At 40.5% G+C, this 22,956-nt stretch overlaps 2 protein-coding genes and 1 long non-coding RNA gene across 14 annotated transcripts in view; 2 read left to right on the top strand and 1 right to left on the bottom strand.

Annotated features, from left to right (window-relative positions):
* LOC308182811 (uncharacterized protein) overlaps window positions 1-5,143 on the top strand; it is a 207,307-nt gene extending 202,164 nt beyond the window's left edge. For all 12 annotated transcript variants that reach the window (XM_080568029.1, XM_080568028.1, XM_080568030.1 and 9 more), the window contains one exon: window positions 5,006-5,143. The gene's annotated coding sequence lies outside the window, so the exon portion shown is untranslated. The remainder of the gene's footprint in view (window positions 1-5,005) is intronic.
* Window positions 2,574-22,651, bottom strand: ATP12A (ATPase H+/K+ transporting non-gastric alpha2 subunit). Its single transcript, XM_080568035.1, has 23 exons — window positions 22,362-22,651; window positions 20,254-20,397; window positions 18,578-18,637; window positions 17,471-17,674; window positions 16,776-16,889; window positions 16,474-16,608; window positions 15,824-15,941; window positions 15,100-15,368; window positions 14,429-14,627; window positions 13,827-13,936; window positions 13,325-13,459; window positions 12,852-13,044; window positions 12,191-12,366; window positions 10,993-11,129; window positions 10,118-10,268; window positions 7,937-8,105; window positions 7,094-7,248; window positions 6,279-6,402; window positions 5,828-5,973; window positions 5,064-5,197; window positions 4,020-4,121; window positions 3,275-3,366; window positions 2,574-3,088 (listed from the first exon to the last, which is right to left on the bottom strand). The coding sequence occupies exons 1-23, from the start codon at window positions 22,368-22,370 to the stop codon at window positions 3,060-3,062; spliced, it is 3,105 nt and encodes a 1,034-aa protein (XP_080424161.1). The 5' UTR covers window positions 22,371-22,651; the 3' UTR covers window positions 2,574-3,059.
* LOC308182837 overlaps window positions 11,014-22,956 on the top strand; it is a 27,448-nt gene continuing 15,505 nt past the window's right edge. Inside the window, exon 1 of the long non-coding RNA XR_013942117.1 lies at window positions 11,014-11,153. This is a non-coding gene — a long non-coding RNA (uncharacterized lncRNA). The remainder of the gene's footprint in view (window positions 11,154-22,956) is intronic.

The following is a 22,956-nucleotide window of genomic DNA, read 5'->3' as shown; positions in this document are numbered from 1 at the left end:
GGCTATTCATCTTCTGATTTCATAACTTGTCTTTTTGGTTGCTTGGCTATTTGCACTGTCTGTTTAGGCATCGATATAGTAAAACAGATTGCTAAGTACATCTTGTCCTCTCAAACAAAATGTTGGTGTGCTGGAATCACAGGCAAAGTATGGAAGACGTGTTAGGTTGTATACTGCTCTTAGCCTCTGGAAGAGGACTTTGAACTAAAGCAATGTTGGAAATGCAAAGAAACATTTGCTGGTGCCTCTTGTTAGAAGTAGAAATGACCCTGTAGGTAGGAGAGCAGGCTATTTCAGAATTATTTGCTGGGTTTTGAGGGTTTTGCTGTAGACCATAAGCTGCATTTTTTGCTGTTTCTGATGTTCTAGGTGGCTTTTTTTCCCCCTAAAATGATTATTCATGTGGGAAATGAGATGCCACAATTCCTCCCCACTCACTTTAGCACCGAGGGAAGCATGGAGACACACGTTTGCTAGTTCTACAGATATTACCATGACAGAATTCTTCTACTCTTCTGCCAAAAGCATATGCTAATACTAAAACTGGATATATTGCATCATCTTCTAAGTTTTCCTTTCAAACCTCTCTTTATTATTTTTTGTTCCATTGCTGTTGAGTTTTTTTCCAGCTTGCATTACTTGTTTCCTCCTGGTTTCTTTGGCTTTTCTTCAAGCCAATGGCATCCATGTATCAAACTTCCCTCTGACACTGGACGGATATGTTTATCAGACCAAGACTGAATGGTTTGTGATAATGCAAGGGAAGAATGTCTGTAGAAAAACAATGAAGAACATGGATTAGCATCCGGCGTTGCAGTTCTTCTGCTGTCATTTGGCCTTGAAATCAAAAAATTCCTCTCCTGCAGCTCTGTGGTTTTGTCAGTCTCTTTTGCTGTGTTGTGAGATTCTGATTAACAGAATCTTCCCTGTATCCCATATGCCTCAGTCTCGCACATCACATTGTTTCTGTTTTGAAGGAGCTGCAGTGATGCTTGTCTATCCGTTGATCTATGTGACTTTTTCTCAAGGTCTTCTTGCAGCTTCAACACAAATTTTATCCTAAATGAGCTTTCTAGGCTGTCCCTGCAGTGCTTAGAGATAGTACACTCCTATTCTTCAAAAGTCCTGTGTTTATGAGATGATAACTACCAGGAATTAGAGCAAAACAAGCTACATCTCTTTTTGTAAGAATTTGTTGTGGATTTGGTCTTCAACCAGTGGGAGAAAAAAGCCTTCACTGTTCAAAGGTTTTGCAGAGCAACCGCTGGATTTCTTGGTGCTTTTAGGGTCTTGAATATTCTGTGAGTGAACAACGTGTCTACTTATCTTTTCCTCATTTTTTTTTCCAGAAAATATATTTTGTTTTTGAAGTAAAACAAAGGTAGGTGTATTCTGTCCTGGTTCTGTGCAGGAACTGACCCTGTGTTGTGCAAAAACTGCCCTCACCCTTTTTCCCTTTTTCTTCTTTTCAATCTCTTCCTATCTGAACTTGGACAAAGTGTTTTGACTAAGTACTGCTGGTGAAAAAAGGGTTATGTTGCTCCTCCGTGTAGCTTCTCCTCATATATTTCCTGTCTTCTAAGCAGAAGAGAAAACAAATCAGTCCTGATAGCTGGCAAATGACAAGGTGTTGAAATTAGTCCGCTTGGCACCTCACATACTTCTTGTTGGTGTGTTGCAGGGTTGCATCACCAAGTGATAAGCAGCACATGAGGGCATGGATCTGGAATCCAGGCTTGCCCTCATAATTCATAGCTTACATGCTTATTTTTTGTCACTCTTCCTTCTTCTTTTGTATTTCCTCTTCTTCATGTCAATATGTGAAAAACCGGGATATAGCCAGTGTAATTGCTATCTGTTGTAATACCCAGCCAGTTTTCATGGGGAGAGGGGTTTGAAAGGGGGGCTTACTAAAAGTAGAGTAACTTCTAGCGTGTAAGACTGGAGATTTGGGAAAAGGCAGGCTCTAGGCCAGAAAACATTCTCTGTTTTGCCCTCCCTCAGTTCTTCTAGTTTCTTCCTCATTCATAATCCCTCTTGCCTTTTCCTGCATCAGGAGGTTCCTTTCTGTCCCTGTTCCTTCTCTAAAGCTTGTTGTCTGGACTTGTATTTAAATGTGAAATAGCAACATAGGTTATTTTTCTTGTTCTCTTTAAATTGTTAAAGCCTTTGTCTAAACGTGTTACCTATTGGTCTCTGCTAAAAAAGACCATATTAAAGACCTGGTTTCAAACAAAACCTTAATGGTAGTAGAATCTTTAATGCATTTACTATGCATTATTGGTCTTTTATTACTGGTCTTCCTTACTGGTCTATTTTGCCAGAGAGTGTAGTCTTTGGAAAATGAGTGGTAAATTGGGTATCCTAGAGTGAATAAATCATTTATTTATGCTTTGTTTTGTAAGATGTATTTATCAAAACTGAACAGGCATTTGAAATACGGTAATCTGTTAACGGAGGTTAAAAAAAAAAACAGGTGCGCACTTCTTTTCTCTTTCAGGCAGAGCTTAGATCCTTCTCCATTTCACTCCATTTCATAGTCTTTATAAATAATAAAATAAGGTGGAAAACAGTTTTCTGGAAAATACTTTTATTATCAAATTCTTCCTATACAGTATTGTTACCCTTGCTAAGGTAATACAGATCTAGGTATGCAGTTGCTTGGAATTCAGAAAAAAAAAAATCAGCAAACAACACCTCTAGTGCAAGTTAATGCCTTACATTGTTAGGATTTTCTGCTGTTTTTTTCTTTATGTGTGTTTTCCTCTCTGAGTGCTCTCAAAGTTCATATTTGGATGAGGGAAAGTTGTGCTTGTTATAAAAATAGATAGCATTTCAATTTCAGACAAGTGTCATCTTTACAGTACAGTGGGAGGTAATTTGTCAGACTGTGAAGTCCTTATTTCTTCATGAAACTCATGAAATTTCTCCACCCATTCATGGGGCGAACCCAGTGCACGCTTGATATTGCACAGACAGGACATTTAAGCAGCACATGCTGTGTGAGGTGGAGAAGCAGCTCTCCACGAGGATGAAGAAGTCCAGTGACAAGGATTGTTTCAATAATACATGTTCTTGTCCCACCAGCCTGCATTGGGAAAAAGAGAGGGTAGAAAAATAAAACCAGTTACTTTTTTCTCAAAGAGGAAGAGTAATCATTGGGAACAAATGGTCCAGTTTTTTCTGCACCTGTCCGAGGCAGCTAACATGGTTGAGTAAGTGGAAGGGGAGGAAGGGATAACTTAAAGTCCTAAATGTAGAGAATTCTACTTACTTCCTGGGTATCTCCTGATAAACAGCTTGCGGACTTCATCATAGACCCATATCAAGACGGCAAATGGTACAGCCACAAACCAGTACTGAAACCTGGGAGTGGGAGAAGAGGTTCTCATTCAGAAGCATTTAACTACTCAGCTGAATTTCTGGTTCTCTGACTATACTATTTGATGTCACTAAAAGAGAATCTGGATTTCATGGCTTTTTTTTTCCTCTAAGTGAAGCACTTAAATAGTTAGAAATAAGATTAGGTCCATGCAAGACTCCTAAGCTTAAGTAGTTAACTGAATTAATTTATTCCAGATACTGTTCAGAAGGGATTGTTGCCTAGTGGCATTACAGCCTCTGAAGAGGGCAGAAAAATTGAACATTTCTGACAGTGATATATTTAAGATAAATGTTGCTTGTGTAAAATTAACTAAAATGTTATCTAATCTCACCAAAAAGATTGGGGAGCCTGGAAAAAATCTTAAAGTGTTTGTTATACACAAGTAGATTTCTGTATCCTCTATGGTAAATCCAGTAGAAAAAGCAGTGTGTTTTTTTGTAGGAACTGTGAAAATAACTCCCTTTTTGGTCAAGAAATTGTCCACCTTGTTCTTCATAATGAATATTCTTAAATATTTATCCTGGAATTGTAATGCATGAGCAACCTGTTCCCATGTATCTGTTGCTAGCAGAATGGTAAGTCCATGTCCATTTATACACGAAGACAAGGGATATATGCTGCCATCAAAACTCACCTCAGAGGAATGAAGTTCAGGGCTGTAACATGTCCAAGACCATAGGAGAGAATCAGAGCAATTCCTATCTGGGAGAATATACCCACCCAGATGACTTTGTTCCTACAAGAAAACCAAAGAGGACGGGTTACATGTGTGCATGAAAAACAGATTCCTCAGCATAATACAAGGCTGGGCCACTTTCAGCATCATTGCAGCATGACCTGCCTCAGGTGATGAGCAACGTAGACACAGTAGCACAAGACATCTGGTAGACTGCAGCAATGTTGTACATCACATATTCCTGTGTCTTCCTTGCTACCGTTCTTGACCTACCTAGGTTAAAGCTAGCTTTAGGTAGGCCTGCAGCGTGCATTAGTCATGTCTTTTTCTTGCATTGTCAATGTGCTCATAGTGACTCAAATGTAAATGTAAGAAGGAAAAATACATAGGTGTAGGCTCTGTATCTGCAGATAAAGAAAGGAAAACAATTTGCTTTCCTATCAGAAATACTCTGACTAACTGCCAACTTTACATGTGGCCTCCATCCCAGTAGATATTTTTAATTCCCTGGCTTTCATGGGATTGAAAGGTGCAGAACCTTTTGCAAAGGGTTGCCAGTGCTATCTTGGGGAGTTCGACCAGCTGGTATCTCCTTATCTGACAGGCTAAAGTTAGCTTGGAGAAGTCTAAATGTTCTATCTACTGATAACTAGATAAAACTTAAGAAAACAGTCTGGAGAGGAAACTCCCTTTTTCTTTGTAGTAACCATTTTAATGAATGGAGAGTCGCTTTTTAAGCTGAGGTGTGTTCGGATTAAACAGTACGAAGTATTTCTTTAAAGAAACCTTCTGTCATGACATAGAAAAGGGGGTGGGGGAAGCATAATAAAAAGTTTGTCTGAGATTTGCAATTGCTAGAATCCAAGTTCAGTCTTTGTTCACCAACTGAATGTGAGGCAGCTAGATCATTGAGCTAATGTTTCTTTTTTTTTTTTTTTTCTCAGATCAGTGGTAGGCTAACTTATCCTTCCTTGTGTGAGATAAAGAACCTGCAAAACTTACCTGAAAAGACCCTGCTGGAAAATGGAATTTCTTCGTGTTTTCCTGATGATCAAATCTGCAACTTGCTGAATTGTGATGCTGACAAAGAAGGCAGTATAGCCAGTCCACTGCAGGTACATCCTCTGGTATTTAGTCTGCAAAGCAAAGGAAAAAACAGTTGTGTTATATCAGACACTCATATCTCGTGCAAGTGACTGCAAACCTTGATAGTAAGATTTCAGTTACAAAGGTGTAAATGCAGAGTTATCGCAGATTTAGATAGGTAATGATCAGATTTTGGCCTGTTTTTCTAGTCTGCTAGTTATAGTGGATGAGTCATGTGGCTGGAGCACTGGTGTGGTATGAGGAGGAATTTATATTGATTTATTAATGGCTTTTGTGTCTTATGATTTAAGCAGAAGGGAGTGAGGGGGAGTGAAGTGTTGAAAGGAGGAGGGAGAGCCTAGAGACTGCTTTGAATAGTGCTCTTCAGAAGCGGGGCTGAGAGATTATGATGGATCTAAATGTGAAGTCCAGAGAAGAAGGTGCATCTCCAGGGGCTTGAAGTCAGAAGAAGGGAAATTGTAGAAGAATAAATGAATGAGTCTGAATGAGCTAGGTGGCCTGAAGCTCTAAAGAATATATCCTGAGGAACCCTTGGATGAAAACTGTATTTACATTTAAATCTTTCTCTTTCTCTTAACTTCTATTTTGGAGGATAGAATAGAATTTTAAAGAAACTGTTGGGTAAGAGACAGTGCAAGCATGTTTCAGTGCATCTTTACCCATTCCTGTCCATACGAGTCCTCAAAGTCATTAATGGCGTTGTTTTCCCAGTCGACTCGCACACCGAGCAGTGTGGAAGGGAGGAAACCTTGCTCAGCATAGACTGTGAAGTAGGTTACAAAGGCTCCCACTGACTGTATGATACCTGCAAAATCAAGAAGGGAGAAATGAGAAGATGCAAAATCTAGGGGCACTGGGGATCAGTGTTGAGACATGAAACGTGCTAAGAAAGTTAGTTTTAGAGCTCTAGGTGCTCTAACGTTCTTGACCTGTGTAGATAAAACTTGTTGTGTTGTCAGATATGAGCAACAGAAGGGAGTTAGTAAGTCTGCCTAGGAAGGCGGAGGAAAGAATTTAATTCCAGATCCCCCTTTTCTAAGAAGTTAATGAACTTGTCTTTGTCTCGTTCTGCTGATGCAAGATAGTGCTGCAGAGAACAGGCCAACCTACCTATCTGCAGGTAGGAGTACACAGCGAGCTGCTCATTCACCAGCCTATCTTTCTTTTTGTTTCGAGGTCTCCTGTTCATAATATCGCTTTCAGCTTTTTCGTAGGCCAGTGCAACAGAGGGGATCTACAACAGAAATAAACCATCAGAGTCTTGGTAGCAACATTTGTCTGCTTCTCAGGGGCTCATCAGACAAGTTTCAGTTCTGGACTGGTTCTGTTACCTCCCTTGGTGTCCTGGTTTCAGCTAGGATAGAGTTAATTTTCCTCCTAAACCAGCTGAAATCAGAACACTTGGCTTTTAAATATACACAGAGCAAATGAAGGAAGGCTCCATGTGGCATTATGTTGACATGTATAAAAGATTTGAGAGAAAGCTGAAAGTCTGTTATAGGTCTGATGATCTTTTGACAGGCCAGAGGGTGAGAGGATACTAAAAACATTGAAGTGTCCTTCAGATCCCTTGGACCGGGCTCTGATCAAGTGCCTAGTGTTCATCCCCTGTACTAAATGCAGTAATCTGTATGATCTCTTGATTGACAAACACTGATACTTTGCACACTGCTGGATTTTGCCTGTCAGCAGGGATCAGAAGTCATTTCTTTCCGTTCCCCTTCTGCAGTTTTTTCCCCAGCTCGTCTTTCTCTATACCCAGCTGTTTTTAATTTAGCCCTCTACCCTTTCACTGGTTTGTTATTCAGTTGTAGGGTAAGGCAACTAAATCTCCTAACGTCCCTTTGCTCCCAGCTTCTCTCACTTTCCATGATATTTCAGCAGAAAATAACTTAAAAGACACCAGCATTGAGGCAGCAACTTACAATGTCCGTTCCCAGGTCAATGAATAGGATGGTGATGGTGCCAATGGGCATGGGAATGCTGGCAATAATGTAGATGAGAAAGGGACAGAGCTCAGCAATGTTCTTAGTCAGGGTGTAGGCAATTGTTTTCTTTAGGTTGTCAAAGATCAAGCGGCCTGGAGGAAAAGGAAACACTTCTATAAAAGCTTATTGTCAACAGCGTTTGCAATAAGAAACCTTAATTTTTTAATTAATTGAAGTGAAAATAGTCATGGCTTATGTCTGCTATCCTCATATGTTTTCTCATTTTTTGTTAGTTTTTTTTTTCAAACCTTCCTTCCCTTCAACTCTTATGAAAATTCAAATGAAAATAAAAAATCACTTTCAATGAGAAAGATGGAGGAAAAATCCCATTCCACAACACAGTGTAGTTTTAATGGAAACCACAAGCTCTTTGTGGCTAGAGAAATGGAGTGTGTGTGGAGCATGATGAGAATGAGGTGCAGGCAAGTAACAGAGAGAAAATGGAAAGAAAACACCTTGTATCTTTGTGATGTTTAGAACTGCATGGGAACAAGATGGGAAGTGCTTTGTTTGGAGTTTGAACAAGCAGAGATAGCAGACCAATGCTCTACGTAACAAAAATGTCTGAGAGAGGAATGGTTCCTCATTGTCAGTGAGTTTGTTGTGTCTAGCGAATGGAAGCAATTCCCATTTTTTCCAAATACCAAAATCACATTTCCCAATTCAGGTAGAAAATAGGGTGTGGGGGTATGCAGGAGGGAAGGATCAGGAGGACTTGGCCAGTGTGTGGGGCTGCCAGCAGCTTTCAGCTAAGAAAGTGAATAGCAACATTATTTTTACCTTCCTCCACTCCTGTGACAATAGAAGCAAAGTTGTCATCCAGCAGTACCATATCAGCTGCATTTTTAGCTGCGTCAGAACCAGCAATACCCATAGCAATTCCAATATCTGCTTTTTTAAGAGCAGGGGAGTCATTGACTCCGTCTCCAGTCACGGCAACAACTGCTCCCTGGAACACACAAAAGGATCCGGATTTGGGGTTTTTTTGAGGTTATGGTGTTTTCTCGTAAGGACAGTCTGCTCTCAGCACACTCCCTGTCTTTAAATCTCTGGAAGAAAGATGCTGATACAAAGTTACAAAGTTTTGAACTCTCTTTATACATAAAACATAACCAGTGATCAGAAAGACAGTGGGTAGGATTAACATGGCAGCCTGGGGCTTTTGTGCAATAGATGTCTGTACAGATGTGTGTGTAGATGTCTGTGTATCATCAAGACTGCCTCCACAGTCAGCAGAGAGAAATGGAAAATTCAGGGATGGGAATTACCATATCCTAAAGACAACACCTGAATTAGATGCATTTAAAATGCACTTAATCTTATTATTTATTTTTGTGGGCTATAAGGAGGCTTAAATTTTTTGAATCTCTCTATTTTTATGTGGTCTACCTCTGTCTGAGCAGACCCAGGCTCATCTCTGGCATCTGTGGGAGATTAAAACAGATTCAACATGATCTGTCCTTGTCTTGCTTTGTGAAGTGCTTATGGAATCAGTTGCTTTTGATTTTATCTGTAAATTGCATAGCTGTTCAGTTAGAGATCCTTAGTTTCCTATCCCAACAACTTGTGGCCATTGCCAGGCTATGCTAGAACTGCACTAGTAGTCCAAAAGACAGAAAACTCAGATTTTTCAAGTCAGCTTCTTTGTTACCTTCCAGTTAAACCATCTACTGCAGGTAAGGGGCCTTTTCTAGTTGATGCAAAAGTTCGCAGCTAGGTAGCAACACAGAGTGTTCTGAGGGGGAGAAAGCTTGACAAACTGATTAAAACAAATACTAAATGCCCTGTCCCTTTGGGGATTTAACACTGTGTCACTAATTATAAATATTGCCATGTACAGAAGGGCTTATAAGCTCTAAGCACTAAACATAGCATGTAGACTGCTTGGCTTGAGTCAGGGAGGAAGGGTAGGGTGTTCCTCTTCAACCTAGCCAAAGCTACTAGGAGTTTGGGCATCTAAGCAGTACAGAACATGTTTACACTCTGCCTGCTCATGGCCATTCAAAAAAAAAATAAAAATAAAAATAAAAAAGAGATTAAATGCAGTTTTTCCCTTCCAAGTAATTCAGGCTTAAACCCACAGAGCTGATAATGCTGATTGGAAAGCTTAGTGCTGGCATAAGTGCAAAAACAAAATAATAGCTTGTGCCGTCCCCTTTCCTGCAAAGTTCAGGTGTGCTGGTAGTGGAGCTTTCAGTTTGCAGCATCTATCTGGAAAATGTCAGAGGGCAAAATCTCCTGATGACAGTTTGCACCTTTTCCTGAGCACTATACGTGGCGTTTCTTTCCCTGTGCCTCCCGTGCTGGCTGCGCTCCACGCTCCTTTACATAATATTGCCTATGAATAGGACAAATCCTCTTTAAATCCTGCCTCATATTCATGCTTTCTGTGGGTTGTTTTGCAGTCATTTAAAGTACTATAGATAAGGCTTGGTCATAGATAAATCATGCTGTGACATTTTGTGGGATTCATACCTTATTTCATGTCTGAGCATTCCTGTGGGCGGGAAGTACATAGGTCTAAATGGCTACGAGAGATAAGATGAGGGGATGTGGCAACACACTGCTTTTATCTGGGTTTAAGGAATTCCTGGGGGAAGGCTCCTTCCCAAACTGTGTACAAGTCTTTACCCAGGAGGCTTTCTGGGCATCCCAGCAGCAGCTTCTCTGAATTTCATGCAAGCTAGTCAGCCCCCCGCCCTCAGTACGGCTCCAACCCACTCAAACGTAGGAAAAGCTCATTTTGTCAATCGGAGTTCAGCGTCTGTAACAGGAATTTAAATGGCTTGGCATCTGTCCAGAGAAGACAGTGTTTGTGGCAAGCTGTTAGATAACGTTCTTGCACAGTGAACAGAGTATAAACAGAGCTTGGAGTGCTTGGGAAATTGGTTTCCACCCTTTCCCCTGCTACCTGGTGCATGCGCCGTAGCCGTATCGTGTATAACCTTGTACACCTCTTACCTGTCTTTGACAGCCTTCCACTATGATCAGTTTCTGCTGGGGCGATGTCCGAGCAAAGACTATCTCGGAGTGGTTACACAAAATGTCATCCAGCTGCTGCAAGCTCATGTCCTTCAGCTCCATCCCATTGACTACTGCTGCCGTGGCTTCCCTGTAATAGCCATGGGAAAGCTAGATAAATTTTCAAATCCAAATGCTTAGATAAAAATAGCATGCTTGTAGAATGTATGCAGCTTAAGGAAAGCAGCAAATGGAGTTAATTTCAGAAGCAGTAGTTGTTAATCAGCAGGTATTGAATGAAAGATGCTGTAGAAATCCAGACAGAATTAGTTACCTAGATACAGAGAGAAGCAATTGAAGCTTCCTCCTGAGTAGACCTAACAAGAGAAAATGCATTTTAAAGAGAACTGAGTGGGAGGGTGGGACAGTGGAAGTGGAGGAGGATCTTTTCTGTAAAAAGCTTTTAGGTTTCTCTTATTATGTTAATTTTTTCACATTTAATGGGTGAAAGAGGAACGTAGACTTGCTGGTCCTTAGGTCATCCTCCAGCACTGCATGGGATTCTGAATTTTGCTTTTCATATGCGTGTGTTTTGTCAGAGGTGCAGTGACAGCAAAGACCAACATGATCTGCCAAGTTTTAGTCACTAGTTTTTCCCAAGTGCCCCACGCAGATGAGAGCCCCTGCCCTAAGCATACAGTTACTTACGTAGAGATCACTTGTTAGATGGACAACGTGGCTGGGCATGTTACCAAGAACCAGAAAAGCAAAAAGCAGCTGTGATGCAGAAATTGGCTAAAAGCATTGTAGAGAGAGAAGGCGTAGCTTGCAGAAAATGAAGCCACGGGTACCTCCTATATTCTGCCTGCTCTTACCGTCTATTGACTTGCTCAACAGGAATATTGAGGCGCTTAGCAATATCTTCCACGGTCTCGCTGGTGGCTGAAATGATGCCTACACTCTTGGCAATGGCCTTAGCAGTGATTGGGTGATCGCCAGTGACCATGATAACCTGAGGAAGGGACAAGCACTTAGGGTAAGTGACAAATGTATATGCAATGGATGTAAAGAGATAAGTTGAAATATCTATTGTTCTATACCAGGAAGCAGTTTGGAATCTGAACTTGGAAAGCTGTGCTATGTACGTAACAAAGACAGATTATGACTATTAATTAGCTCTGTATTGATTTCTATTCTCCACTTCTTGCTATTGGCACTATTTTATCAGGGCTGCAAAAGAAAAACTTGTCATGAGCAGCAAGGTTGGAACGATGCAGAATAAAGAAGCTTTTATATAAGAATTTATAACACGTATACTCAAAAATAAGAGTTCTTGGAATGTTGCATTGTAAAATGGATCCTTGAGAATGAGGCCTCCTGACAGATAAGGCAAAGATTTTTCTTACTTTTCTTGAAGAAAAGTTGCCAGTTTCCAGATCTATCTTAAGACTACAGAAAAATTACTCAGAATTAGGACTTGGGATTCATCTCATCAAGAATAATGAGAAATTGGTAACTCCAAATACCAATTTTTCCTTTATTTAGCTAGGTGGCCTCTCAGTTTCAAGCTGGAAATTTACTTGTGGTTCTCTTGGGACTGAAATTAGGAGAACTATTGCGTCAACTTCAACTTGAATGGTTTTGAGATTAGTGATTCATATGTGTAAAAGTTCCTAACAAGTGTAGCCCTGTGTCCTGATGCTTTCTCAAGAATTGCTCCTATTACCTTACGCTGTTTACAGACAAGTAATTCTAGCTGGCATGGTTTCTATACTCTAGAAGGGGATCCAATGAGACACTATCTCGGTTTCTCTAAACTTGGATTTCCAGTTCCAGGGTTCTTCACACACTTTCTGTGGTCTGATTCCCACTTAAATTTAATCCATTTCCCGTCTCAGGGCCTTCAAGTAGTTTCTCTAAGTTACAATTTCAGAACAGTATTAATGAACATTGAAATTTGTGGTAGGTGTTTCTAGAAAGATATTTAATGTCAATGCAGTGGAAGATCTTAAAAGTTACAATATCATGAGTCTTTCTGTAGCATCACTGTATCCTTCGGTGTAGGATCCCTACCTTGATTCCAGCACTGCGGCATTTCGAGACAGCATCTGGCACTGTGGAACGAGGTGGGTCAATCATAGATAAGAGCCCAACAAAGCACAGGTTGGAGGTGGGGAAATTCATGGAATCTGTGTCAAATGGGTATGTGTCTGGAAACTCGTTTTCAGGCAGGTACAGATGACAGAAACCTGCAAGGAAACAGTTGATGAAATGTACAGGAAATAGAGAAATAAGAGAGTTTGCTGTAGCATAGCTTCGGACTTTTCTTTTGTCTATAAAACTCGCATGCATTTAACCACAAGCTTTTTATGGAGTGCTATTTAACCTGCCATTTTAACCTTCAAATCAAAGTGCATATAGAGTCAGTGTTTCACGTGGCAAAGGTATTGATGCTACTAGCTGGGCAAGAGTGTTTTCCTTTGTGGATGACTTCTGTTGGCTTTTTATTTTTTTTGGCTGCACGGCGTGGCCGATCAGCAACTGTATATAGCAGTAAGGGCATCCCCGCCACAGGGAGCTTACAGCACATCATTGAGGTTTTAGCACTCTGCTGAGGAGGCTGTACACTTTGCTTTTCTCCTTCACTGCAAGTGTCCAGGCAAACTGGTCTCGTACCAGGATTTAAAGCCCCATTCTGCATTGCAGTTCTCTTACAGTCTCTAGTTGCACTCACCCAGTACTCTCTCTCCCATGCCTCCCAGCTCCATGTATGCTGTTTGGAAAGCTTCTGCTTTTTCACTGTCCAGTGGTTCTTCTTTGCCATTGATCATGATGGTGCTACATCTCTCTAAAATCCTCTCTGGGGCACCTTTCATCACCAGCAGAAAACGTTTGTCGTTGGGATCATCAGTCTCGTGAATGGAAAGCTGCATGCCACAAATATGAAATGATTTGAAAGAACGTTTGTGATCCTCATTTTTTTCTGGTTTTGGTCACTTTGCATGGAAATAACGTTTCTCCTGCTTTTCTCCATGAAAACATAGTTCTTTCCATCAAATGGAATGAACTGCAGTTATTGTAGGTTAAATTTCCCGTCGTTGCATTCCCCCATTATGATTTGCAGGTCACAAACTGATGCATTACACGTAGTGATAGAAACAGTGAAAGCTAAAACAGTCTGGCCTAATTTCCCAAATTGAAACACACCTGGAATTTGTTGGTAGAGTTGAAAGGAATTTCAGCCACTTTCTTGTTTTGTGCTCTAATACTCATGACGTCACCCAAAATGACTTCTGCAAATTTCAGCAGAGCTGTTTCAGAGGCATCACCTACCACAACTCTCTGCATGGACAGAAGAATCATAGAATCATTAAGGCTGAAACAGTTTATAGCACATACACTTCTGCACTTCTGTCAAGAGAGCTTGCATACTTCTGTAAGATGTTGTGTGCTTAAACAGCAATGAAGCTACATAAAGCAATGGTTGTCCTGAAAAATACACTAAAAATTTTAGTAATTAATAGCATGGAAGTTCTTGATACCTGAGTTGTTTTTTTTTCTGCCTTAAACTTTTTGCAAGCCTATAGCAAGTAGTAACTCAGAAGACTGAAGCGGTAAAATTTAAGAGATAACTGAAGCTAAACAGAACAACTCGTGTGTATTGTTCTTTTAAAGGAGGAGGAACAGGTTGACGTGAAGTAGGCTGTACCTTCATTATTGGGAGATTTTCCTGTCCTGGTCTGAATTCTGCCCGGTTGCAGAGAGTTACAATTTTTGATAATGCTGTCCATGATGGAGAACTTTGATCAAAAGGCTGAGCTGAAGTGAAACAAAATAAAGATTGCATCCTTTAGAATATTACATGGTAAAAGTAGAAACTTAAGTTTGAAACAACAGGACTGAATTATTTGCAGAAGAGCATCGTTCTTTTGATAGGTTCTGTTATAGAAAACCAATTTGACACAAGCCTTTGCATTAGTCAGCTAATTAGTTCTGGCAATGTTACTTAGATGATGTTTCTCTGTCTATTTTCTTACTAAATTTACTGTTGGTGAATGGACACGCATTAGAACCTCCTCAAGACTTACTCTCTGTGAATGTAGTTCAAATAGTAATTCTTTTGTTCGCATCTCTACGTGGCAAAGAAGGGACTTTCCTATTGCACACACACTTCTGTGTGGCAGGGAGACATATCTGATTTGGCTATGGAAAGACCCCCATTGACATCAGCTTGGCAGACAGTAGGTGTGAAACATCACAGATTTGATCAATGTAGCTTCCCCTTTCCAGATCCCCCATTGCCATATTTACTTGTTTGATCTTCACTGGTGTCAGCTGAGTAGATCTGATTATCAAACCAGAGGTGAGCAACAGTCATCCTGTTTTGTGTGAGGGTCCCTGTCTTGTCAGAGCAGATGATGGAAGTAGAGCCAAGTGTTTCCACAGCTTCCAAGTTCTTCACCAAACAGTTCTTCTTTGCCATCCGCTTGGCTGTCAGGGACAGACTCACCTGGCACAAGTAAAGAAGTTCAGCTTGCTGTTACTGAGGTACAGTTACAGAACAGTGTAATGAAGTTACATACTTCTGTTTTTTTTATGCTTTTTTACTTTCTAAAAGATCTTTAAAAAAAAAATCTTCTGGTTGGTTGCAGTGCACTGTTTTTCTTTGTAATAGCATTATTAAGATCGGAGGTTTTGCAGTAACTAGCAAAGTACATGTGCTGTACGAGGAACTCGCTTGTGTGCTGATAGAAATAAGAGTGTCATGTCAGTTAAGAGGCTGTTTTAGGTGGAAGAACCTACAATGTGGGGAAAACTCCTAATCACTACCTTAATGAATCCTGAAGCAAGCCTCTTCATTATTGCAGGACTGCTAGTTTGTCGTTGGTGGTGTACTTTAGGGCTAACAGTGCTTAACAGTTCTGTTGCTTCTCAGCCAGAGATTCTAGTGATAATTTTTATGTATTAGTTAACAGACTTACTGTTACTGTGGCTAGCAGTCCCTCTGGCACATTTGCCACAATGATGCCGATGAGAAAGATGATGGAGTCCAGAATCTTGTATCGCATTGAAACAGAAATGATGAAGAAGAGGACACCAATGGAAATGGCCACTCCTGCCACCAGGTAGACAAAATGCTCTATCTCGATAGCAATGGGTGTTTTCTCATTTCCTACTCCCGATGCGAGCGAGGCAATCCGCCCAATGACAGTGCGATCCCCGGTGTTGATTACAATGCCAGTAGCAGTGCCTGCAAGGAAATAAGAGTCTGTTGGCTGCAAGAGAGATTGTCTTCTGTACACGGTACTGATTGACGAAGTCCCTTCTTGGCCTAATGTAACTAAGACTTTATCCCAGAATGACATTTTCTCCCCACAGAAATCTTAGAGGTATCAGTAAAGGGAAAGAAGGACATATTTTCATTAATTATAATCTTTTTTGATTGTGTTGCAGTAGGAATGCATCGTTATCCTGGGCACTGTACAGTTTCCTAACAGATAGTCTGTTAAGAATGGTATGTAACTTTTTAGTTCTGAAAATAGGGACAGCACCTTTAAGTGTACAGAGCCCTTTCAAAGAAACATCCACAAGTACTTAGAGGATTCTAATTCCTTGAAGCAGAATTGTTCAAAATGAGTTAGCAATATTATGTAGCACCCTGTCCATGTGTCATTTCAGGAAGCCCTTTTCTCTGTCACTACACACCTTCCACACAGGTGGTGGAGTAGAACGCAATGTTCTTGGTCTCCAAAGGGTTCTCGTGGGTGAAGTCACAAGAGCGGGACTGTGGTTCTGATTCCCCTGTGAGTGAAGAATTGTCCACCTTTAATGAAATGGAGACATGCCCGTATTAAAGTTAGTAATACACGGTTACAGCCCAGAAGGCAAGAGTGCAGCACATTTAGTAACAGGTGACAGGGCCATAATCTCTCAGTGCTGTTTCTCTGAGATGATTGTCGTTGTCACTGAGAGAATCTGTTACTGTGGGATTTCCACGTCGTATGCCTGGTGGTGGGATTTTCAAGTAGCAGCCTGAAAGAAAACATGGTTTGAACGTCTACCTCCAGGCCTCAGAAGACATTTAACACAGCGTTGGTATTTCTGCCTCTGTCCTGACAAAGAGCATTGCTAGAACAAGGTATGGCCGTAATGCCTTCTTTTGGTGTTTGGCAAGTGTGGATGTTAGTACTGCATGAACTGAGCATCTCAGTAGTTTCTGCATTCTGTAATTTTAATAGCTAATGGCTGATCTTAAAGCTCTAATAACTCGTATTGGGTGCATAGAAATTCTTCGTTATAAAAGCCTCTCGACCATGTTTTTCCTCTCTCCCCATGCTCTACAAAGCATTTTTTACCTTACACCCCTGAGCAGAGATCAGGCGAATGTCCGCTGGGATCCTGTCTCCACCCTTTATTTCCACGATGTCTCCAACCACCAGCTGTTCTGCTGGCAGTTCCTTCTTCTCCGCATCTCTGATGACAAGAGCTTGCTGAGGGGATGGAAGTATGACAAAAATTAGTGTTTTACTGTTCTTTAAATCTCCTACCAAGAGGTAGATTCAAGTTGTGCTTATTGCTTAAGTCCTACTTGTGTCATTTTGAGGTGTGCTCTTAGAATGAGTTTTTATCTCAAATGAAAAGCCTTGGTTGCTCTCACCTGTGGAATCATTTTACTGAAGCTGGCCATGATGTTTGTACTTTTAGCTTCTTGATAGTAAGCGAAGATACCAGTGAGGATGACAACCAGTGCGAGGACTACACCAAGGTAGAGCTAGTCAATAAAAGAAATAACCCAGTTAATTAAAGGTATGCATTCAGCAGTTCCTCTGTTAGAATAACTCATAGTTCCGTATTGTTTCGAGAGACTCTTAAAATGACTTACTGGACCAGGCTAAAAGACAAATTAAGAAAAGAGCTTTCAAGTTTTGCCCTGCTGGTGATCAAGTACGTCTTTTGGGGTATAAAAAGGATTTTTAATTGCAGGCGTCCAGTTCCTCTGAAAAGCCTTCTCTAAACTAAACCTGGCATGAACCTGAACAAATTATATTCCTAGCAGAGTGCAACTCATAAGGGAATCGAAGTCAAAGACTCGAGTCCTTTTCAGACTTCAGTGTTGCTCTTATGAGTTCTCGAGTGTTATGATTGTGGGTAAGTGGTTATAAAACCTTTGGACAGGCACTCATAGACAGAAGTGGTATGTCAGGTATTTATCAGAAATGTTCAGTAGTGGAGGGAGAGTCCTGAAAGAATAAAAGGCCTCCTTGTAGTTACTGAGTAACTATGAAGTAGTATTTAAATTACTTAGATTGTCAAAGGGTCACATACTCACTTTGTAGTTATTCAAACACTTACATTGTCAAAGGGTGATTCAGCTCCCTGGGCAAACTGAATGCCAAATGAAATCCAGGAGAAGACAGCTCCTATCCATAAAAGGATGGAAAACCCTCCCACCATCTGCTTGAGGAACTTAACAATTTCAGGAGTGGCTTTGGGAGGAGTGAGTGAGTTGGGACCATCACGAGCCAAAATCTCTGCTGCTCTTGAACTAGAGAGACCCTGCAAAAGCAAATGTCATGTTTAAAATGATGTCACAGAAAACAGATTTTTTGTCTGAACTCAGAAATAAAATTTGCATGCTGCTTGTTCATTAAACATTGTTAGTATTATGGATCAGCTGCAGTAACCTGCATCTTTCATTTCCAAATCATGATTTCAGGGTAGCTATTATTAGTTATCTGCTATGAAGACATAGATACTGCTTTTCTGGAACAGTGAATTTGTGGCTGTGTCCGTTAGGAGTTTTCATTCTCTGTCAGTTATCTGTCAAGTACACCTGTACTAAATGTTTGGAAAGATGAGAAAAAACAGACATCTGTTCTTTTGCTATTGTTTCTGTATTTCCACAATGAAGTCTGCAGTTCATGGGTTCCTTGAAATTATTGTCTGTATTTGGCTGTGTTAGATGTTTTGATATTCAGATGTAAGGTATCAAAGGGAGTCAGGGGCACAGCTTCTCAAATCTAGTGTTTCCCTCAAGACAAAATAATGTCCAGTGCACTCACTTGCCATAGGTTTTTACAGACACTGCCAGTGAAAAATGAATCGTAGTGAGATCGGAACATCTGATAAAAACTCTGTCTTTAGAAAAGCAGAGGCTCTTCTGAAAACTTTGAGGTCAGGTTTTGTACAGGGAATTTTATTTCAAAGCAATAGATTGGACTGCTTCAGACTTGAGAAAAACTCTAGTCTGAATCCAGGTCAGTGCTGCACGCTGACTTGCTGTCTATTTTAGGCTTTACTGGGGGTTAGTGCATCATGCTTATGCATGCACGTATGTATCCATGAGTGCATCTCTTGATTTGGATGCTTTTCCATCGCCTTTAAGAAGCTTTGAATCAGCCAAAGATAAAGGAAGGCATGTGAATTGGGCAGTTTCTTAGTGATGCCCTAAGTACTTACTTTGTTGATGCTTGTGCCATACTTTTCTTCCAGTTCTGAAGTGCTGAGTTTGTGGTCATCCTGAATTCCAAAAGAAAGAGAAAATGATAGTAAGCAGAATGTCAGACTGTTGGAAATTTTATATTGGGATCTAGAGAATGTTCAAACTGTCTTGATCTGGGACCACGGATCCAGTTGCTAGGATTACATCCCACTTCCATGAATAAGCAATATGCAGTTTTTCATAAAAAGCACGAGCCTTCTCTTGTCTATTTCCACCTCTGCTGTTAGCTTATTTTTTACTGTTTGCAAAACATTTCTTCTTGTCTTCTCTTGACAGAAGTAAGATGTGTTTCACCACAAATGTCAGTCTTATGTGGAATCAAGAAGCTTAACTGATAAATGTGAAAGGTCTGGGGGAGCTGCTAGCAGTGTACACACCACTGAAAGATAGCATTTTCTTTAGATTTTGTGTGTACTTTTGTAAATATCTCCCTCCTCCAGCAAATCTATCGCAAGAACAGAATGGTGTTCCCGTGTTAATACCATACTGTTTGCCACAAATGTGTGTGCTGCTTTCTGTTGAATAGCTCCTCTTTACATGCATGCTACAGGACCATGCATTCAGTACCATGGGCGATGTTGTTGATAGAAGAAAGGGTGTGGTGTTGGAATATGTGTGACAACAATCTTTGCATCTGATTGACAAGGTAAGGTATGTGAAATGATTTGCCAAAGTCTTGTAGAAAGAAAGCAGCAGGGTCTAAACACAGTTAAAAAGGCGTATGGGAGAGGGAAGTCTGAAAGCTCTTTCCTTTCTCTGCAGTAACACCTCTGTGGTATCATTGACCTAATTATAACTTGTGCCCAACTGAGATTTAGAAGCCAAGAATTTGTGAGTTCTCACAATTGTTTTCACAGAATGATTCATTGGTACTTGGATGAGTCAAGTAACTTGTCTGTGCTTTGGTTTCACTTTAGAAACACGAGAGTAATGTTACATCCCCTGATAGCAAACATAAGATACATTGAGAATTATTTAGCTGGTACTGAATAGGTCGTGGAAAGATGCTGGATAAATTCATGGCCCATTTTTGGCTTTCCTTACCTTTGAAATATTGTCTAGCCCCTAAATAGCCTTTGCTGTGAGTTGCTCTTAAAGCAATTCAGAAAAGAGGTCAGTATAATTACCTTCATTTTTCAGGTTGGGAAACTGAAACATACAGAGCGGAAGCAAGGTTTCCAAGATCAGTTGTCAAGTCAGGAGCGACCCAGAAGTAAAATACAGGTTTCTTAGGCTTAGTGTGCAGTCCTTGAAGTACATTGCATTTAATTCAGAGCAGAAAAGCTGTGTTTAAAGCTGAGGCATGCTTTTAGATCTGCTAGAAATCTAGAGCAAGATATTTTGCTTCTCTCTTCCCTCTGTTTCTTGGCTGAATGTACAGGTGGCAGTTCAGAGGAAATGCTGATTATAGTAACTCCATCTGGGAGAATACAGACCTCTTTAGGGAGATACTGTTCTGTACCATTGGTAGCTTAAGTAAGCCAGAATCATTCTTTCATTAAAGGTATTAATCCCGCACAACTTTTTCTCTGGCAGACTTCAGGAGAGTGAGGAAGGTCGTTCTTCCCTATTATGACTTTCATGCAATATGCTGTTAAAATGCCAGGTGAAACAGGAGCTTAGCAACACTCACCAGGTCCAGTTCTTTCTTAAGGTCTTCACTCTTTTTCTTCTTGTTGCCTTTCAGGTCTTTGTACTTCTCCTCTTCATCTCCAGTCTCTGTTTTTTCCAGATCTTTTATTCCATGGATCTCAACTGAGTAAACATCAGACTTTTTCTGTAGAAGAAATAAAGTTTTGGCATTGGTGTGAGCACCTGCTGCGACTAGAAGGAAGCAGTAAAAAATACTGCAAACATTTCAGACTGACAAATCCACTTTTTTGAGACAAGTTACAAACAGCTACTGTTTTTTTGTTTGTTTTGTTTTGTTTTTCTGCTGGCAACTTAGAGCACTAGTTCTTGTCCTGAGATTTCTAGAGCAAGTGTTAGATCACTCGTGATCTGGTCTTCAGCATATGTAACTGACAGTGATTCCTTAGAGAGTGCAACACTTCCAGTAGTTTATGATCTAACACAAAGCATAGGAATATTGCCTAGGATCTCAGGGTCACCACTGAAAACCATTGTCATGTATTGGCTCTAAAGAGGAGATAAATGTAAAAGCAAAAGTTGTTTAAAAGAAAAGTGAAGAGTAAAGGAAAAGGAAAGGAAAAAATTTAAATGAGAACTTTTTTTCTTTGGCTATTCCTGGATATTTAGATATGTGACTTTAACTTTTCTTTTTGAAATAAAATTAATGTTTATATTTACCCATTTACACTGGATTACATAGAAATTGAGGCAAACAGCATAATGGTTGCGAAGGAGAATCAAGCCTGTTACTTCTGCCTTCTCTCTTTACTCATACTTGTCAATCTAGTAGCAGGTACAGGAAACTGTTAAATAACCGAGGGATGCTGCCAAACCCCTGATGCTCTGCTTTTATCGATAACTTGAGGGGGCAGGGAGGGGGAGGGAGTTGCTGCCTCCCAAGTTTAAGTTAACGCTGTAGTCTGAAGGGCAAACTTCCTGTGTTGCCAATTTACCAGCTTCTATAATCATAACGTTCCAGATATTAATTATCTTGTATACTACATGCCATTCCTTGGAAGAACTATTGGTTGACCCCATTTCAGAGGCTTCCTTAGAGATTAACCATCCGAGCTTCGTGAGAGTCATACTGCGTCTTATCTGATGGTGTGCTCTACTAGCGAGATGGATGCACTTGTATGCTGCTGCTGCTGTTACCTGTCTGTCTAACAAGTACATACACATTTTTGTAGGACAGATGTCAATGTTCAGAGTTGTTCTGCAAAGGTAATATTTCAGGTGAGATGAAAGTAGACATCCTACATACAGACCAAACCAGACAGCTCAAGTGATGGAAACAGCAAGGAATGGAAAGGTTTCAGATATCTTGCTATTATTATGAATTCAAAATTGGCACCCTGTCCTCCGATGCCCTTTAGTTAGAGGAATGTTGAAATCTTGAAGTTGTATCTTGAGGAAGGAAGGGAAAAGCTAAGAGCTGGTGGTAGTTTGAGCAGTTACAAGTCTGGAAGCCTTCTCCCTAAAGCACTTGGATTTGTTTGATACATATCCCAGGTAAAGGTCATCTCTGTTACAAGATGTTCTAATTTTTTATCTTGCAGAAGTTTTAGTCTGGATTATCTGTTGGAATTTTTTCCTTCAAGCTACTCCTCCTTCCTTTAGCTATCCAGCCCAAAATCTGTTTGGCTTTTCAAATATCCAGAAAGTAAAGACAAGGATAGAAAGAAAGCAACTATCTGTTGCAAGAGTGTCACAGGAAGAGAATAATAAAGAAAAATCATGAAGTTAGTAAAATCTGCTGGTCACTGTGCATGATGTACACGTAACCTTTAACCTAAACATTTTCATAAAATCTCAGATTTTGGCATTTGCAGAAGAGCTATCATTCATGAAACCGCTGATTACAAAACTAGCTATTCCTAGAAGCATTTCCTATCCAATCTGATCTCCTTACCTTTTAGGATTAGAAATGCATTCCTATCTAGAGTGAAAATTTTAGTTGTTACACTGGATGCACAGCATTGTCTAGTATCAGTTCCATTTTCACTTAGCTCACAATTATAACACATACATGTATATTAAAACTTAATTCAGTGCTTATTCTTAAGAAACTTGTGCAGTGCCAGTAGTTCTGGTGAACAGTGTACTCACCTTTACCATCTTGGTGATTTGATTCCCCTTCTGATGGAATGAAACAGCCAAGCCAAAGGGTCTGGATGAAAAGCAAAAGCCCAGTCGAACAAGAGTATCTCAGAGCACTTCTGGCTATTGCAGTGCAAAAGCTCACAGAGGTTGTAGTTCCCTCTCAGCTGACAAGCAGATGTTAGCTGGAATCCTGCTTGTGCTTTGGCATCCTTCAGGCAGGACGGGTTCGTTGTCCAAAGCCTGTGGAGAAAGAGCACTGTTTGCTAGTGCTTTATAAATCAGCATCTTGTGCTGCCACTCCACCCCTTCCCTTCCAGGTCCAGCCCATCTTCTGTTTCACCTGTAGTAGGTGGAAAAATACCACAGTAATGGGCATGTGGGTTTCAGGTCAGATAGTTTCTAATTATTCCTTTGTAGTGTTTGCTCACGACTAGGGAACAGGTGTATTATTCATCTTGCTAGAAGCAAAGAGTTTCCTTCGGAGACTTTCCAGCACCGGACTCCCCTTCAGATTTCTAGCTGTCACGGCAGCAAGTGGTGGGGTAAAGGAAGCCTGGACATTTTGTATCTCCTGGCTGTTAATGTGTTGTTCTGTTTGTCT

Source organism: Anser brachyrhynchus, assembly GCF_964034855.1.
Source record: "Anser brachyrhynchus genome assembly, chromosome: 25".
Lineage (NCBI taxonomy): Eukaryota > Metazoa > Chordata > Aves > Anseriformes > Anatidae > Anser > Anser brachyrhynchus.
Note: the sequence above shows the minus strand (reverse complement) of the source record. Positions and strands in the feature narration are given on the sequence as shown.